General features: G+C 45.4%; 1 protein-coding gene across 1 annotated transcript; it reads left to right on the top strand.

Annotated features, from left to right (window-relative positions):
* Window positions 1-9,995: 9,995 nt before the first annotated feature.
* Zfp57 (ZFP57 zinc finger protein) lies at window positions 9,996-17,993 on the top strand. The gene is made up of 5 exons (XM_021659997.2): window positions 9,996-10,086; window positions 11,283-11,425; window positions 12,364-12,435; window positions 14,605-14,749; window positions 16,819-17,993. Exons 1-5 carry the CDS (start codon window positions 9,996-9,998, stop codon window positions 17,790-17,792), a joined length of 1,425 nt encoding a protein of 474 aa, XP_021515672.2. The 3' UTR covers window positions 17,793-17,993.
* The last annotated feature ends 122 nt before the right edge of the window (window positions 17,994-18,115 follow it).

Genomic DNA, 18,115 nt, shown 5'->3' with positions numbered 1-18,115 from the left:
TCATCTTATATGTGTTTTGCCTTCATGTATGTATGTGTGCCTTGTGTGTGTTTATGTACGCAGAGGTCAGAAGGCATAGGATCCCCTGGGACTGGAGTTACAGGTGGGTGTGAACCAGGCAGATGCCGGGAATTGAACCAGGAATTGAACAACACGTGTTTTAACCTCTGAGCCACCTCCCCAGCACCAAGATTTGTTTATTTAAAAAAAAAATCTTTCTTGCTGAGTGTGGTGATGCATGACTTTAATCCCACTAGTAGCAGGTGGATCTCTGTGAGTTCAAGGCTAGCCTGGTCTACAAAGTGAGTCCAGGACAACCAAGGCTACACAGGGAAACCCTGTCTCAAAAAAACAAAAACAAAAACAAACAAATAAACAAAAAAAAAACATAAAAAAAAGAATGTTCAGCAGGAAAGCAGTGACCAAAAAATTAAATCAACTCAAAGGAGAAAAGAAAACAGACAATAATGAGAAAAGAAAAAGAAAGAAGGAAAAGATTGGGGGGGGAATTTATCACTACAAAAGCAGTGAAGATACATAGAAAGTGAAAAATGGAAAACAAGCAAAGGACAAAACAAACAAACAAACAAAACCATGGACAGCTCAAAGCTCCCGCGCGAGAAGATCACAGCAGAGGCAGGGCTGCCAGGGGAAAGCCAAAGACTGCCCTTTGATACAGACCCAGAAAAGCATAGTTGGCCGAAGCGCTCTATCATAAATACAGAGTGGAAGTATGAGTGGAATGAGGACATGGCTACAACTAGGACCAGTTGAAGGGAAGTTTGTGTTGTGGATACGAGGGAGAATTCTGGGAAGGTGCAGACTGAACTGGAACATGGAATGGGGATGGCAGGAAAGAAAAGAGAAACGGGGACAAGAGAAGGGCCATGAAGCCATGGACAAAGAGGCCAAGAGTGACCCAGGAGACCAAGAGAGCACTGTAGCCAAAAGGCTGAGTTACAGAGCCATTTATGAGGGAAGGGAAGTGGGGAGAGGGCACGGGGGTGTCATGAGAAGTGCTGGGAGGGGCCACAGGTAGTGAGTGAGACTTGTCTTGGGTTTCTCTGAGACCTAAAAAGTAGCCACACAATTCTTTAGAAATGATGTATAGAAAAACAAGAAGTGAAAATAATTTTGAGGGTGAGGGCGAAGGGTTGAGACAGGGTCTAACTACGTAGCCCTGACTGTCCTGGAACTCACTGTTAGATTCTGGCCTGAGTGCCTGGATGAAAGGTGTCTGCCTGCATCCCTAGCCTGTAAAAGGATTGATTGATTGATTGATCAGGTTTTTCAAGGCATGGTTTCTCTGTGTAGCCCTGGCTGTCCTGGAATTCACTCTGTAGACCAGGCTGGCCTTGAACACACAGAGATCTGCTTGTCTCTGCCTCCTGAGTGCACCACCATGAGCATTCTTACTTAGTAATAGCAAGCTATTTCTTTCTTATGATCTTCAGTTTCTTCCCCTGGACTAGGGAGATTGCTGGTTCTGACTTGGGAGCAGCTTCTATCTCCTCCCCTCCAGAATCAAGGGTAACCTTTTCTCTTTCTGCCCTCCTCTCAGCCCCTCTCCTTGTCTGTTCTGGCCTCAGTGCTTGGTTGAGTGAGAGTTTTCTGGATATTCCCTCACTGGCCTTGGCATTTGAAATTCCTGTTGAAGCTCTGAGAAGTTGTGGTTTCCAAGACTGACTTGGCATCACTGGCTGCGTCAGCCCTGGGCAGGAGCAGATGGAAGAGCCCAGCTTCTCTCACCACCAGGAGCTGGGCCACCAGTTGCCTCCTCCGTGATTCAGTGTGGCCAGAAACTCATGCACAGCTTTTCCACCTGAGGCCTGAATGTAAGGTTGATCTTTGGATATACAACCTGAGAAACAGCAGACTCCAGCATTCCTGATTTCAGAACGTGCTGTTGGATATTGTTTCTCAGTGGTTCTTGTTGAGGTTCAGACTCTGTCTATTCCAGGATGTGAGTTCCTGACCACAGTGTGAAAAATAAAAATAAGAAATAAATAAATAATTATACTCAGGTCTAATACAAACATGTCTGAAAAGCTTGTTTAAATCTTTCAACAAATTCTTAAGGTAAACAAACCATGACTCAGATTTCTGACAGGTATGTCACAGTTCATTCCCTGTAATTCTGAAACTGTGGAGGTCAGGCAAGAGGCATTGTCTCAGGATCTAGGCCAACCATGGGTGACACAGCGAGAACCTATTTCAAAACAATCAGAACAACAACAAAAGCAGAAGGCACATGGTGGAGCCAGACTGGAAGACAGGCCACAAGTGCTTCAGATGGCGGAGCTGGAGAAGCCGGAATGTTGCCACAAGACACCAGACATAGATGCTGGGCACACAGCTGCAGGATATTATGAATTAAAGTGAGTTTGGGTGTAAAGTTGACATGGATAGACTTACAATTAATTTTTTTAAAAATAATTTACTTTATATAATTTTATGTGCATTGGTGCATCCCCTGGAACTGGGGTCACAGACAGTTGTGAGCTGCTGTGTGGGTGCTGGGAATTAAACCCAGGTCACCTGGAAGGGCAGCCAGCGTTCTTAACTGCTGAGCCATTTCTCCAGCCTCATGATTAATCTTCTTTATCAAGTTGTCTGAATTCAGAATCTCCTAGGAAGCACCCTTCTGGGCATACATTTTAGAGAAACAAAGTCCCGCCTGAATGTGAATGGCACAGGCCTAGTTCTCAGACTGAATGAAAATGGAAAAGGAGAATGCCAGCTGAGCTCTGTCATCCCTTTTTCTTTGCTTCCTGACCCACCCAGATGTGAACAGGCTCCCACCAACAGCACTGCCAGCTGCTCCTGTAGCCTTGTCTTCCCTGCCTCAGTAAACTGTTCCCTCAACTGTGAGCCAAATAGGCTTTTCCTCCCTGTGTAGCTCCCTGTGAAGCATTTGGTCACAGAAATGAGAAAAGAAATTTTGTAGCAAGTATTAGTAAGAATTATAGGCAACAGAAGCTCTCATTCCTTGCTGACAGGGTTACAAATAGCACAGCCACTATTCCAGACAGTCAGTAGTTTCTCTAAAACTAAGCAACTTACCATACAACATCCAGTGGCCACACACCAAGAGCAGGGTGCACAGCTCCATGCGGTGCGGGCAGCATTTCACATCTCTGGGCTTCTTACCTGCATGGTCCCAGTCAAACTGAAATCAGCTGACGTTCTTCAGTATGCTGGCCCAGTCCTCCTCAAAAGTGCCAGGGTTATCAAAATCATGGAATGTCAGAGGCATTGTCACAGCCAGAGGAGTCTTACAGATCAATTGAGACTGACCTGTGGATAATGTCCTAGAAAAGAAAAAGGACATTAGTAACAACTAAAGAGGTAAACAAAATATTTGTAACTTAGTGTCCATATAGTTTCATGAATTACAAATGTATGATGATGTGAGATGTATTTTTATAAGAATTTGTTATTGTTATTTTTTATATTAATCACACATTATTTACTTTGTATCCCAGCCGTAGCCCCCTCCCTCATTCCCTCCCAATCCCAGCCTCCCTCTCTCATCTCCTCCCTGCTCCTTTCCAAGTCCACTGATAGGGGAGGACCTCCTCCCCTTAATCTGACCCTAGCTTATCAGGTCTCTTCAGGACTGGCTGCAATGCCTTCTTCTGTGGCCTACTAAGGCTGCTCCTCCCTCAGGGGTGTCAAAGAGCCAGCCAGTGAGTTCATGTCAGAAATAGTCCGTGTTCCCCTTACTAGAGAACCCACTTGGATACTGAGCTACCATAGGCTATATCCGAGCAGGGGTTCTAGGTTATCTCCATGCATGGTCCTTGGTTGGAGAAACAGTCTCATGAAAGACCCCTGTGCCCTGATATATTTGGTCCTTGTGGAGCTCCTGTCTTCTCCAGGTCTTACTAACTCCCCCTTTTTTCATATGATTCCCTGCACTCTGCCCAAGGTTTGGTTATGAATCTTAATATCTGCTCTGATACACTGCTAGGTAGAGTCTTTCAGAGGCCCTCTGTGGTAGGCTCCTGTCCTGTTGTTTTCTCTTACATCCAATGTCTATCCCATTTGTCTTTCTAAGTGAGGATTGATCATCTTACCCCAGGTCCTCTTTCTTGTTTATCTTCTTTAGGTGTATAGATTTCAATATATTTATCCTATCTTATAGGTCTATATAAGTGAGTATACACCATGTGTGTCTTTCTGCTTTTGGGATACCTCACTCAGGATGATCATTTCTAGGTCCCACCATTTGCCTGCAAATTTCATGATTTCCTCGTTTTTAATTGCTGAGTAGTATTCCATTGTGTAAAAGTACCACAATTTCTGTATCCATTCTTCAACTGAGGGACATCTGGGTTGTTTCCAGGTTCTGGCTATTACAAATAAAGCTGCTACAAACATGGTTGAGCAAATGTCCTTGTTGTGTACTTGAGCATCTTTTGGATCTATGCCTAGGAGTGGTATAGCTGGATCATGAGGAATCACTATTCCTAATTGTCTGATTTCCAGAGTGGTTGTACAAGTTTGCATTCCCAATAGCAATGGAGGAGGGTTCCCCTTTCTCCACAACCTCTCCAGCATGTGTTGTCACTTGAGTTTTTGATCTTAGCCATTCTGATGGGTATAAGGTGAAATCTCAGGGTCATTTTTATTTGCATCTGCCTGATGGCTAAGGACGTTGAGCATTTCTTTAAGTGTTTTTCTGCCATTCTACAACCCTCTACAGAGAGTTCTCTGTTTAACTCCGTGCCCCATTTTTTAAATTGGATTACTCTATTTGTTGCTTTTTAACTTCTTGAGTTCTTTATATATAGTGGATATTAGCCCTCTGTCAGATGTAGGGTTGGTGAAGATCCTTTCCCAGTCTGTAGGCTGTCATTTTGTTTTGATGACAGTGTCTTTTGCTTTACAGAAGCTTTTCAGTTTCATGAGGTCACATTTATTGATTGTTGATCTTAGAGCCTGTGCTGTTGGTGTTCTGTTCAGGAAGTTGTTTCCTGTGCCGATGAGTTCTAGGGTCTTCCCCACTTTTTCTTCTAATTGATTTAATGTGTGTGGTTTTATGTTGAGGTCTTTGATCCACTTGGACTTTAGTTTTGTGCAGGGTGATAAATATGGATCTATCTACATTTTTCTACATGTAGACATCCAGTTAGACCAGCACAATTTGTCGAAGATGCTGTCTTTTTTCCATTGTATGGTTTTGTCTTCTTTGTCAAAAATCAAGTATCCATATGTGTTGGGTTTGTTTCTGGGTCTTCTATGCGGTTCCATTGATCTACCAGTCTGTTTCTATGCCAGTACCACGCAGTTTTTATTACTATTGCTTTGTGTATATCATGAGATCAGGGATGGAGATACCTCCAGACGATCTGTTGTTGTACAGGATTGTTTTGGAAATTCTGGGTTTTTTGTTTCTCCATATGAAGTGAGAATTTTTCTTTCAAGGTCTGTTAAGAATTGTGTTGGTATTTTGATGGGAATTGCATTGAATCTGTAGATTGCTTTTGGCAGTATGGCCATTTTCACTATGTTAATCCTACCAATCCATGAGCACGGCAGATCTTTCCATCTTCTGATGTTTTCTTCAATTTCTTTCTTCAGAGACTTGAAGTTTTTCTCAAACAGGTCTTTCCCTGGCTTGGTTAGAGTCATCCCAAGGTACTTTATGTTATTAGTGGCTATTGTGAAGGGTGTTGTTTCCCTACTTTCTTTCTCGGCCCTTTTATCTTTGGTGTTCAGGAAGGCTTTTAATTTTCTAGTTGATCTAGTTGATCCTGCCACTTTGCTGAAGGTGTTTATCAGTTGAAGGAGTTCTCTGGTAGAATTTTTGGGGTCACTCAGGTATACTATCATATCATCTGCAAATAGTGATACTTTGACTTCTTCCTTTCCAATTTGTATCCCCTTGTTCTCCATTAGTTGTCTATTACTCTAGCTAGGACTTCAAGTACTATGTTGAAGAGATATGGAGACAATGGGCAGCCTTGCCTTGTCCCTGATTTCAGTGGGATGAGATGTATTTTTATGTACATGTGTGTGCTTGCCTGAGTTCATAAGAAGCACATACCTGCAGTGCCCCTGAAGGTCAGAGGTCAATTGTGAGCCACGATGTGCATGTTGGAACTGAAAACAGTCCTGTGCAAGAGCAGACAATACTCTTGGCCTCAGGGCTGTCTCTCCAGCCCAGCAGAAGGTTTCAAACAGAGAAACTGGAGTACCACCTTTGCAGTTTCTCTGGAAATATAAAAGCATTCTAAGTTTCATTTCTTTTTAAGATTTATTTATGTGTATCTGTGACAGAGGAGCTGGAGTTACAGGCTTGTTGTGAGCCATCCGATGTGGGTGCTGAGGATCAAATTCAGGTCTTCTGCAAGAGCAGTACTTACTTGACCTCTAAGTCACCTCTCTAGTCGCATACATTCTAAAATTTAATAGTTCATGTTTAGAAAACAGTCTTCATGGGACAGCCAGTGTTGTTCACTCGCTAAGCAAGTGCTCTGGGTTGAATTCCCTGGTTCTGTATTCATTTGTGCGACCCCTGACCCTCACCCTAACCTCACTAACCCTTACCCTCGGAAAGGAAACACAAAGTGGAAGTAAACAAATAAACAAAAAAATCCGTTCGGTTTTCCTGTTGACATCGAGGGGTTGGAGAGAGAAATACTCAGAGATATGACAGGATTGCTTCTAAGAGCTCTAGTGCTGGGCTCTCAGAAGCGTGTTTATCCCACTATACCCTTGTCCATGGTCAGTAATCATTCCAGGCTGATTCCCAGACAACCCTGAAACAATCTAAAAGGATAGAGCAGCAGCGCCCTCGTGTGGCCGTGGTATTGAGAGCTTCCTGCGGAAACTCGCCCAGGGTCACCTTTGGCTTTCAGCTGTACTATACCAGACCCAGAACTCAGAGCAGAGTCAGGTTCGGAGTCTGAATGCTTCCTACCTCCACACAAACTCGTGCGTTCTCTCCACTGAGTGAGGGCGGACCCTGGCTCCCGACAGAAGTCTCCAGCTTGACTGCACAGCTAGTAGTAGCTCCCATTTGTACTTGGACTTCTCTCCTTCTGGGAAGCCGCCCCGAACTTTCCACAAATAAGATGGAGGAGGAGCCAGAACCACCAGGGCTTTGTCCTGGGAAGACGGGGAGGTCCCAGAAGTCAAAATGGGAGAAGTTGAGACTGGGAGGGAGGCCTAAAGGAACGGTGGGTGGAAACCAGAAAGAAGGGGCCACAGGAAGCCTAGTCCGGGCTTCAGTACCTCAGGGGTGGTTCTGTTGGAGGCAGGCTAAGAGCTTCCAGCTAGAAACATAGATAGCTTTTCACACAGATAGCGACCCACTGAAATGTCAGGTTATGAAAGGCGGAAAGCATGAGAAAAAAGATATCAAAGCATTTTAAAATAAGTTATATTTTCATTGTGTTTTATATGTCTGGAGTATTTGAGTGATGAACAAAGATTTGTCCAGTTTCTCTTCAGGTTTTTTGAATGTTTTTGTGGTCATTCGGTTTCTATAATTTCCAAGCATACTAACAGCTAAGAATTCTGGAGGTTAGCCGTTTATAGCGTTATGGTTTTTGTTTGTTTGTTTTGTGATTTTAAACAGGGCCCTTCTCTGTAACCCAAGCTTGCTCCAAGTGTGCTGCAAGCCCATCTCCTAAATGCTGAGATTACAGGCACGTGATAGCATCTGGCTGTTCATCAAGGTGTTTTCTGCTTCAGTGTGTGTTGGCTGGGGGTGGGATGGGAGAATAAAGGACAGACTCTGCCTTTTAAGAACAGACCTCCGGCATGGTCTGGTTTCCTGGAACCCAGGGTTTCCATACATTAGCCAAGTATTATACACTGACTGCATCAGCAGCTATATTCATATTTTGGACTTCAGCCTCTCTGTGCTTCCCTTGTGAATACTGTCAACACCAGAGCTGCTGGGGCTGCAGTAATTTGCTTAGGGGTTGGTAAACACACATAGCTGCTGTGTTAGTTTCTACTGCTATGACGAAACACTATGACCAAAAAGCAAGTTGGGGAAGAAAGGGTGTATTTGGCTTACACTTCCAGATCAGTGTTAATCCTTAAGAAAGTCAGGACAGAAACTCACACAGGCAGGACTCTAGAGGCAGGAGCTGATGCAGAGGTCATGGAGGGTGCCTCTCACTGGCTTGCTCCTCATGCTCAGCTTGCTTCTAGAACCCAGAATCACTAGCCCACGGGTGACACCACAATGGGCTGAGACCTCCCCAAAAAATCACTAATTAAGAAAATGCCCTACAGGCCTGCCTACAGCTGGATCTTATGGAGCATTTTCTCAGCTGAGGTTCCCTCCTCTCAGAGGAGTCTAGCTGGTGTCAAGTTGACACAGAACTCTCCAGCACAGGTACAGAGACCACAAACTTGGTCAGAAGACAATTTGGGCAAGTTGGTTCTTGTTTTCCACTGTGCAAGTTCTGGGATTCAAATTCAGGTGTTTAAGAAGGTGGACAGTGCTTTTACCCAGTGAACCATTTTGCTGGCTGTTTTTTGTTTGTTTGATTGATTTAATACAGGGGGGAGGACCACAAGCACTGAAAACAACATGCCCAGGGCCTTCACCAACATCCTGCTAAAAGACAATTTCTGCAAGAAATCATCATGGTCCATGAACTGATTTTGTTATACTAATGTGAATCCAGGCCCAAAGAGTTCCTATATTTAAATCCTTCTGTCCCCTCCCTTTCCCTCCCCTTTCCTTCCCTCCCCTCCCCTCTCCTCTCCTGTCCCCTCCTCTTCTCCTCCCTTTCCCTCCCCTCCCTTCTCTTCCCTCCCCTCCCCTGCTCCCCATCTCTTCCTTCTTTTTCCCTCCCCTCTCTGGCCGGCTTGCTTTCTTTCTGAAGAAAATATCTTACAGTTTTAGAAGCTTCACTTAATCATGTCAGAGAGGGTTCAACATGGGAAGACAGAGCAGTTCACATGACAGTGAACAGAGTGGAACACTAACAGGAAGGGGCCAAGGCAAGATGTATTCTCCAAGTACATACTACCAGTGGCATACTTCCTTAAACCGGGCCCTGGCTTCCACAGCTCTACCACTTCCATTGGATCAGTCTATTCAAACTTTGAATCCATAACTGACTTAAATTCCTTAATAGGTTAGAACATTTGTGATGTAATTGTTTCTAGAAATAACTTCACATGCATACCCAGATATGTGCTTTATCAATCTCTGAAGTATTTCTCAATTCATCAAGTTAACTGTTAAAAACGGATCTCATAGTCCAAGCTGGCCTGGGGCTGATTATGTAGAGCAGGATGCTCTTTACTTAACGTTTGCTATCTTCTTGTCTCAGCCTTTCAAGTGCTGGGCTTGCACTTGTGTGTGACTATGTCTGGCTCCCTATTCAGGTTTCTCAACATAATTAGGCCTATAGTCTGAGCCCACACTCTGGCAGGGGATCCCTGGCGTTTAAAGTCTGCAATGGTAAAGCACACATCTAATGGCTTCCTGGTTGAGGTAGAGTCTCAGGTAGCCCAGGCTGGCCTTGCACTCACTATGTAGCTGAGGATGACATTAATCTTCCTTCATCCACCTTTCCATGCTAGGATGACAGGCAGGCACCGCCACACCCCAGAGATGTTCTTTTTAGTAGTGAAAAAATCATATTTCATAGCCAAAAAAAAAAGTCTGCATTCTCTAAATCAAGTTGCCTCTGGAAAACTTAGTGTAGAGGCACTGAAACTGAAGAGTCAGACAAGTCCAGGGTTATGAGAGTGAAGTTTACCAAGGATTTATAGACAGAAGCCTTTCTTAGACATCAGCAAAACAGGTTTCTGCTTTTCCAAGGCAGGAGGAAGGCTGCTGAGCTTGACGAAGGTGGGGAAGAATGCACCGGGGCTTTCTCGAAGGTTCTGAGCACATCAAACGGATGGGAAGAGTCTAGGTGGCAATGGAGTGGCCAGCATGAACCCCTGAACTGTTGTAAGGGCTTCGTTTCCTGTAGTGTTAGAATGTGTGCGTGGGCTCCCTGGTGGGCCAGATGCCCTGTGCAACCGGGGACTTTGCTCCTCTCAGCTACATCCTTGTCCTCACCTCAAGAGCTACGGACCGAAAGCAGGTACTGCAGTCCAGTGAGGAGAGAGGAAGTCAAGGCCAGCATGGGCCTGCTCCCTGGGGTGAGGCGTAGGTGTGTGCTTCACGGTGAGGCACTGGGCTGGATATCAAGGCCCTGCCTCAGAATAAATAAACAAATAGATGCAAGGCGGACAGACAGACAGATGAGTTTATTTAAAATTGAAGATCAAACTAAATCAATTAACTATGGATGCCCAGTTTTGTGAATAAATTAATTTGAAGCCAGGATGGAGAATAGTCATTTCTTCATTTTGACGGAAAGCGAGCCCGTTGACCTCACTGCCTCCCTGTCTCATGTAGTCTAAAGGCAGCGGTAACGTACATGATTGCTTCAACCTAGCACCTACTGTGTTTTATCAACGCTTTCCCACCTACTCTGTGCTTTGGCTGCTTGAGCCTACAGATAAGGGCTGAGTGTTATGATTCAATTGAGCTTGATTAAAAGAAAAAAGAAAAGACTGCAGTGAATTTGGGGCGTGATGGGTTAGTAAGAATTGCCCCTGGTGTGATATAGGCGCTGTCTGCATTTTTTTATATCGTTTTTATTCACGTGTGTCTGTTAGTGTATGCCACATACGGACAGAGAAAGTGTGGGATCCCCTGGTTACAGGCGGTTGGGAACTTTTGGTCTGCGCTGGAAAATGCCTTGGGTCGTCTGGACTCCCCTGTAACTACTGAGTCACCCCATAACTACAGAGCCCCGTATGTGTCTGTTGAGTCTCCTTGGGTGCCTTCTTGGTATTTACTAAATGTTGCTCCTGGTTCCTTCGCTTGTCTGCGAAGCGCTCCAGTTTTCCTCGGGTCTCACCAGGAGAGAGCTAAAGCCTTAGTAGTTGTGTCTTTTTCCACTGTGCGGCCGGGCTGGCCAGGAACTCAATTCCATCTGCCTAGTACTGGAATTATCCAGGTTCAGTCTCCGGTCCCTTCTCCCCTCCCCCTCCGCACACACCCCTGCGCCTCACCCCAGGCTGCAAATACTTAATCTTGGGAAGTGGGATTCCCTAGCGCAGGTGAGACCCGTGGTGATAGACCGTGGGCGGGGCGAGGAGCCGTGGCGCGCGGGCATTGGGCTTCTCGCCTACCTTTCTGACCTTGGCCCCGGCCACCTGAGGTGGGTTAAAAGCGGATCAGAATTGAGGGATTGCGTAGCGGACTCCTGACTTCGGGCGGCACCGCCTTCCTTCTGGTTCAGGCTCGAACGCTCCCGGCCTTTGGTGGGTTGTGAACCGGCGTGGGCGTGCGCGGGCCAAGGCGACGGCCCCAGGAGCAGCGCTTGGACGGCAGTGCAGCGGGGGACGGCGGGCTGCGGAGCTCCGTGCCGGGTTGCCGGCCGCGGTGAGAGCGTGCGGGCCCCGGGCGGAGCCTGAAGAAGCCTCCCCGACCCGCTCCACCGGGTGGAAAGGCTCGCGCGGCTGAATCCCCGGGGTTTCGGGGCTGGGGGCAGGCAAATCCAGCAAAGCATTTGGTGTGCGAGCATTTCTCCCCAAACTGTGTGTGTGAGAGAGGCGGCGTCTCAGAACGGAAGACAGACAGACAGACAGGATATCTTGAGGTTGATCATCCCGTCTCGGCATCCTGAGCGGAGGGGTTACAAGCAAGTATTACTGGGGCTGGCCCTACTCCTCAGATTTCCGAAACCGTAAATGGGTTTTAGTTGGAGAAGTGGGCCCGGGATTGAGAGATGGCCGAACATACCCTCTCGAAGGGCGGGCCAGGCCAGGGTGCAGGTGAACCCACTTGGGACCTGCTGCCAATTAACAGCCAAATCTTACTCGGTCTCCTTCCTTTCTCAAGGCTCCAGGACCAAGGAAAGTACAATCGGAGGTAAATGAGGGAGGAGGTGGGTGAAGGGAGGCAGTAGCTGTCGGTTGAGCGCAGGTCCGGAAGGCGCTAACATAGAACTGTGTGGAATGTGGATGGTTGGGGGGGGGACAGGACCACATCTGCACATTTCAAGCGACAAGCGACAGTCTCAAAGGAAGAAAGAAAATCACCTTCAGACCCTAGGAACGCAGCTTTCCTGGTGACTTTTGGGGGGTTGAGTTAGCAATTGTTCCTTGCTGGTATTTTCACTCTTGTTAAAGAATTGAGAGGAGAAGGGCAACAAGCTTTCAGCCTTTGCGCTTCCTTAGCACAGGGAGAGGAGAAGTGGAAACGGGTGACTGTCTGTCACAGGAAGGCGGCTTCTTTGTCCTTTTAAATCAGAGCATACATTTTTTCAGAATGAACAAGGACCTTAAATGCTGTCAGGTTATTGTCACTGTGCTTTACAGGAGTCTGGTTGTACAAGTGATAACCTGACTCACGATGCCAAGACCGAAGATGATTCAGATGATGGGAAAGACGTAATCACTCAGTAAAGTTTCTATTTGCGGGTTTAAGAAATCAAACTTGTCCCTAGACTAGCTCTGTGTGGTGTATGAGGGCAAGTACTCTGGCAGCCTCTTCATGCTGTGTAGCGGCCACAGGCTGCACTCTCTGGGAGGGGACACACACGCTACAGTGTGCCGTGTTGCTAAGCAATGAGGTTCTGTAGGTTTCAGCCTACGAGGTCATCAGGGAACAGCTCCGTTGTGAATGGTGTATCTATGTGTTAAAAGGCTAAGTCCTAGCTAGAGCTTGGGTATATAGAAGGCTCAGTGGTACAGCACTTGCTTACTGTGAACAGGCCCCTCATCTACTGAGCCTCAGAATATCATACACACATTCAGGTCACAGAACCCGTATTTTAATTTTTGGTTCTGGAAGAGATACTTACTCCCATGTTTCCAACGAAATCAAATCAGAAAGGATGAAGAGACGGACTCTGTTACTCGACACGTTTAGGTATGTAGTTTTCAGTGGTGCTGAGTCTAGAATTAAAAAAACAAAACAACAACAACAAACCTCTCACAGATCAAATGTCCTGGGACAAATGACTTACCACCTACACTTGAAGTCTGTTAAGATGGAACCATTGTGACCACACTTGGTACTGCCAAGAAGGCTCCATCACAGGGCAGGAACTTAGTAACTGCGTGCAAAGGAAGCACATGTTTCTTATTCTCCTTTGTCTGATATTATGTATTTTTCTCTAACCTCAGATTTCTAGAAGTGGGGACCAACAAATAGTGGCTAGACGCAGTCTGGAATAGAAGGCAAAACACCTAGGACCAGCCTGGCATTACAAACAATGGCAGCTAAGGAAGAGGAGGTAACCAGAGCCCTGAACTGTATGGCCTGGGCTTGGAGGGAACTAAAGTTGTCAGTTGTGAAAGAGGAGAATTTGGACAGTTGACCAATTAAAGAAGACCGTCTCTTAGAGTAGAAATTTCTGTTACAAGAAGCAGCACCATGTTCTGGGGCCCTTGCAGAAACTCTCCTTCTTCCCAGTCCCTGGAAGGCAGAGAGTCACAAGGAGCCCATCAATCTCAGTGACCAGAAATAGATGCCACTAAACACGTGTTGCTCCATAGGGTAGGTAGTATGTTATCTACTTGATGGAAGCCCAGAAGAAAGATGATGGTGGAGGAGTTGAGATGGCTCAGTGTATAAGTTCTTGTTTCACAAACATGAGGACCCAACTTGGTGTCTTCAGCCCCCACATCAAAACATCATCATCAACAGAAAGAAAGAAAGAAAGAGAAAGGAAGAAAGAAAAAACTAGGTGCAGCAGATAGCCTTGCTCCAGGTTCAGTGAGAGATTTCTCAAAGAAAAATAAAAGGTAGAGAAAGACAGAGGAAGATACACATGCATATAACAAAAAGATTAAGACTACCAGTGAAATCCAGCAGCAGAAGGGAGGAAACGTGGTGGAGATATGGTAGGGCCTAGACTCCCTGAGGCTTCTACCTGCCTGTGGATATAATAGAACCTCAGACTATCCCAGACCCAACAGTAGGATAAAAGAGGAATTTCAAGATTTTCTTCTATCTTCCATACCACCCTGGCTGGGATCCTTTCATGGATTTCATCAGAGTAGCAACCAATTTTACTTCGTTTCTCTTCTTAGTTCAGAGATTTCTTTCTTCCTTTTTCTGCATCCATCCTTTTCTTTCTGGCTTTGTGTCCTTCCTCACACTTGTTCTTTCCACTCATGGTATTATCTTTCTCTTAGGTATAAATTCTCAAAATCTTGAAAGTAAATCAGTATTTTATAGTCTAGATGAGAAAGTTGCACACCACCATACATATAAGGTCAAATAAGAATCCTTTATTTTAGCTGGTGACCAGGAGCAGGCTAGTGCCTTGTAAAAACTCTTGGCATGGAAGCTCAGGGGTCAGCAGTTAATCACGTAGAAAGGCAAAGCCACGTCATCAGGTATAGGTTAGGGGAACGTGTAGTATGTGTACACTCAACAGATTTTGGTTATGCACTTAGGCTGTGGTCAGGATCACAGAGCACCCTGAAGGTATTGCCAGGGCAGATGTGACAGTGCAGAGGCTTAGGGCCTAAAAGTCCTGAGCAGACGCAAAGCAGAATTGGAGAAGATGGTGTTGCCCCACTCACTTCAAGTCTTATTTATGTTCTAAGGCTGCCCAGCTGATCCAGATAACAATCACTTTTGAGGATTTGGAAGTGAACTTCACCCAGGAAGAATGGAAATGTCTGACACCCACACAGAAGACCCTTTACCAGACAGTGATGTCAGAAACCATCAAGAACCTGACATTTGTGGGTAAGAGACTGAGATACCCCCAGCACTCTCCCTGTCCTGTAGCCTTAGACTATATGGTTGTATTTTCTGCTCGGACACATCAGAGTTGGTCCCTAGTTTTATGTCTGAAAGATTTGAGTCACAAAGTTCAGGGGTAAAAAGTAAAAGAAATGCAAACATGAATGGTGGGCGGGGCTTGGAAGTAGAGGTCGGAAGACCAGGTCAGGGTGATTCTCAGCTACATAGCAAATTCAAAGGTACATGGGGAGAAAAAACTCCCCTGAAACTGGAGTTATGGGTGGTTGTAAGCCACCATGTGGTTACTGGAAACAGAATCCAGCTCCTCTACAAGACCAACAAGTATACTGAACTGCTGCGCCATCTCCCCAGCCCTGGATTAATGTTCTTAAAGCAAGTGCACAGGAGATTGCCTCTGGTCTGCATAAGACATAAAGGGGCTTAGCATGGGACCAGTTTGCTTCATTTCCACACTACACACAGTCTTAGTAATACATCTCTTCATTTGAAAGGGTGGAGAGAATCTAGAGCCAGATTGCCTTGTATACTGAGAATTTGTCGAAAACAACAAAAGTGTGCCACCCACCCCACAAAATATGGCTCCACTCACAGCTAAAATATTTACCTAAACCATATTAGAACACCATGTAGAAAGGAAAAGAACAGAGGAGTTCGAGTCTCTATCCCCTGAAGACAACAGGTAAGAATTACAAAAGAAGCTGGGTGTGGCAGCTCACATCTGTATTTGAGGCTGCAATCATCTCACAAGACCAAGTGTCAGCAAAATGGTTCAGAGGTTGGAAGTGCCTACCATCAAGGCTCACAATTAGAATTTGAAATGAACTCGGTGGAAGGAAAAAAACAATCCACTGACCTCCACAAGCACGTGGTAACATGTATACTTGCACACATGCAATAATAAAAGTGAGATTTTAAAATTGAAAACAACTGCAAAGAAGAGAGGTAAAAAGGACCCAGGACAATCCCAGAATGGTGAGCATCAAAGCTCACTATAGCATTTCAATATCTTTATATCTTTCCATTCTGGTTAGACTTGGGACTAGAAAAAACACTTGAGATCAAACTTTTAAGTGCACCGACTTAATGCTGAAAACAAGTAATCTAGTTTCCAGAACTGGAGAGGTGATGTGTGTGTTGCTTGCCAGTGTTACCCTTTCATTAAGAAGTTCTTCCCAAGAAAAAGTGGAGAAACAAAGTTGACAATGTTGAGCTGGAGAAGGCTAAGCTTGTTCCTGAGGTGAGAATGAGGAATTGATAGGAATGTTAATTTACGTTGGCCATACTTCCCAGTTTGCTGAGACAGTCCTGGTGTGGTGCTGCTTATTCCAATGCAATAATTAAAATCATCACTTTTGACTCCCAACTTGCATCATATAGTAGTCATCCCTTGGGCTAGAGATTTAGCTCACTGGCAGAACACTCGTTTCCACAGCACTGGCGGTGAGTCCTGATACCTGAAGGGGCTGTGTCTCAGTGGTTCCTGAAGCAACAACCACAAATTTATGTGTTTGTTTTACAGAGCTCTGGGGACTGAACCTTGGGCTTTGTGTATACTAGGCAAGTGCTCTAATGCTGAGCTATATCCCCAGCTCCTGAGTTGTTGTTGTTGTTTTTTTTTTTTAATACTAGACACAGTAATAAATTAACTATAAGATAGAATAATTATAATCTACATTAAAAAGTTCTATGAGTCTTTTCAGGAGGGAACTTTCCATTTAATGATTTTTGTACTGTGGCTGACACATATGAAATCAGGGATGAGGGGAGGATTCTTGCTTCATCATGCAGGGATATATATGAGCAATATTGAGAGTGAGAAGATTGTTTTCAAATATATAAGTCACTATTTAGATATTTGAGACTATAGAAGACTCTTATGAAATTTTTATTAGCTGCTATTATTATTAATTTGTTTTTCCTATTTCTATATAAGGTTCAAGGGTGAATGGTTGAGTTTTAAAGGCTGGGAAAGAAAAAGTGACTTGTATGAGTGCAAACCTTGTATTGGAATTCTCATAGTGAAGTGTGTTTTTTCCTGTCTTCTACCATAGCAAGTATGCAGAAACCTCAAGAACCTGGCGCACATCTGAAAGATGAGGAGAGTGCTGATGAAGAGGAGGCTTCTGTTTGCAAAGGAGTATTCAAGGGTGGACCACTCCTTTTCTGCCTGACGTGTGGCAAATGTTTCAAAAAGAGTGCCTTCCTCCTTAGTCACCAGTTTCCTTCGATGTCCCAGAGGGCTGCTAGCCACGAGCCCCCGCTTAGTGAAGACAGGCCTTTCTCTTGCCATATCTGTAACAAGACTTACCGTGATGCTTCCGGACTGAGCCGTCACCGACGCATTCATTTAGGTTTCAAGCCCCGTGCGTGCCCTGTGTGTGGAAAGTGCTTCCGGGATCAGTCTGAGGTCAAACGCCACCTGAAGGTACACCAAAACAGGAAGCCAGTGGCTGGCAACCAGCAGCATACCGTTCCACCTACTACACCTGGATCCCAAGCACCCATCCTCAGGCATGTAAAAGTGATTCAGGGACCAGTGGCCAGGGCGAAGGCACGTAACGGCATGGCCTCTTGCCTGGATGTCAGAGCCAAAACTGCTGTAGTGAGGCAGACAAGAATAACGATCTCTTGCCCCTTTTGTCCCGTAACTTTTATCAAGAGGGTCTGTTTCTTAACCCACATCAGCTTGCACTACAAGGGTCAATCCAGCGAAGAGCCCTCCCACTCATCCAACACACCCAGGAAGCCAACGATCTTTTCTTGCCCTGTTTGTGATGACTGCTTTAGGGAAAAGGAAAGCCTGCTGGAACACTTGTGCGAAAAAACATTGTTTACATGCGCGGAAATCCTGGGTCATTTGCTTGGCTTTCTTCCTAATCCCTTGGTGCTTCAGAGTAGTTCACAAGTAGAGGAATCGTCAGGGGAAGTAGCGGGATCGTCAGGGGGAGTAGAGGAATCGTCAGGGGAAGTAGAGGAATCGTCAGGGGGAGTAGAGGGATCGTCAGGGGGAACGGATGATGGATAAAGACAAGACATAAAGAGGAAGCATGTACGCAGTGAGAAATAAAAGGCCTGTCTGGGGATGGTGAGAGCTAGTGGCTAAACAGCCGGACCTCCGGAGTTTGAAGGAGTTTGAAGCCTGAGGCTCCTGTGACAGAGAAAAGAACTGACCCCTGACCTCACACATATATGGGTGTGTGAGGTCACACACACACATCTCCCCACCCCACAAAATAAATACAGTTTTTAAAACTAAAAGAAGTGGGTCTAACTGAGGTCTTTGTGTTTTCTGAAAATTGGCCTCTGGCCTCAGGAGGCTTCAGTAGGAAAAGGAGTAGATGATGAAGG

Source organism: Meriones unguiculatus, chromosome 16 (genome assembly GCF_030254825.1).
Source record: "Meriones unguiculatus strain TT.TT164.6M chromosome 16, Bangor_MerUng_6.1, whole genome shotgun sequence".
NCBI lineage: Eukaryota > Metazoa > Chordata > Mammalia > Rodentia > Muridae > Meriones > Meriones unguiculatus.
Note: the sequence above shows the minus strand (reverse complement) of the source record. Positions and strands in the feature narration are given on the sequence as shown.

Excerpts from the sequence above, each read along its gene's own strand:
- Zfp57 (XM_021659997.2), top strand. The coding sequence starts at position 9,996 with ATGCCCTGTGCAACCGGGGACTTTGCTCCTCTCAGCTACATCCTTGTC. Across the intron at positions 10,087-11,282 it reads AAAGCAGGTACTGCAGTCCA|GCTCGAACGCTCCCGGCCTT; the intron begins GTGAGGAGAGAG and ends CTTCTGGTTCAG. Across the intron at positions 11,426-12,363 it reads GTGCCGGGTTGCCGGCCGCG|GAGTCTGGTTGTACAAGTGA; the intron begins GTGAGAGCGTGC and ends TGTGCTTTACAG.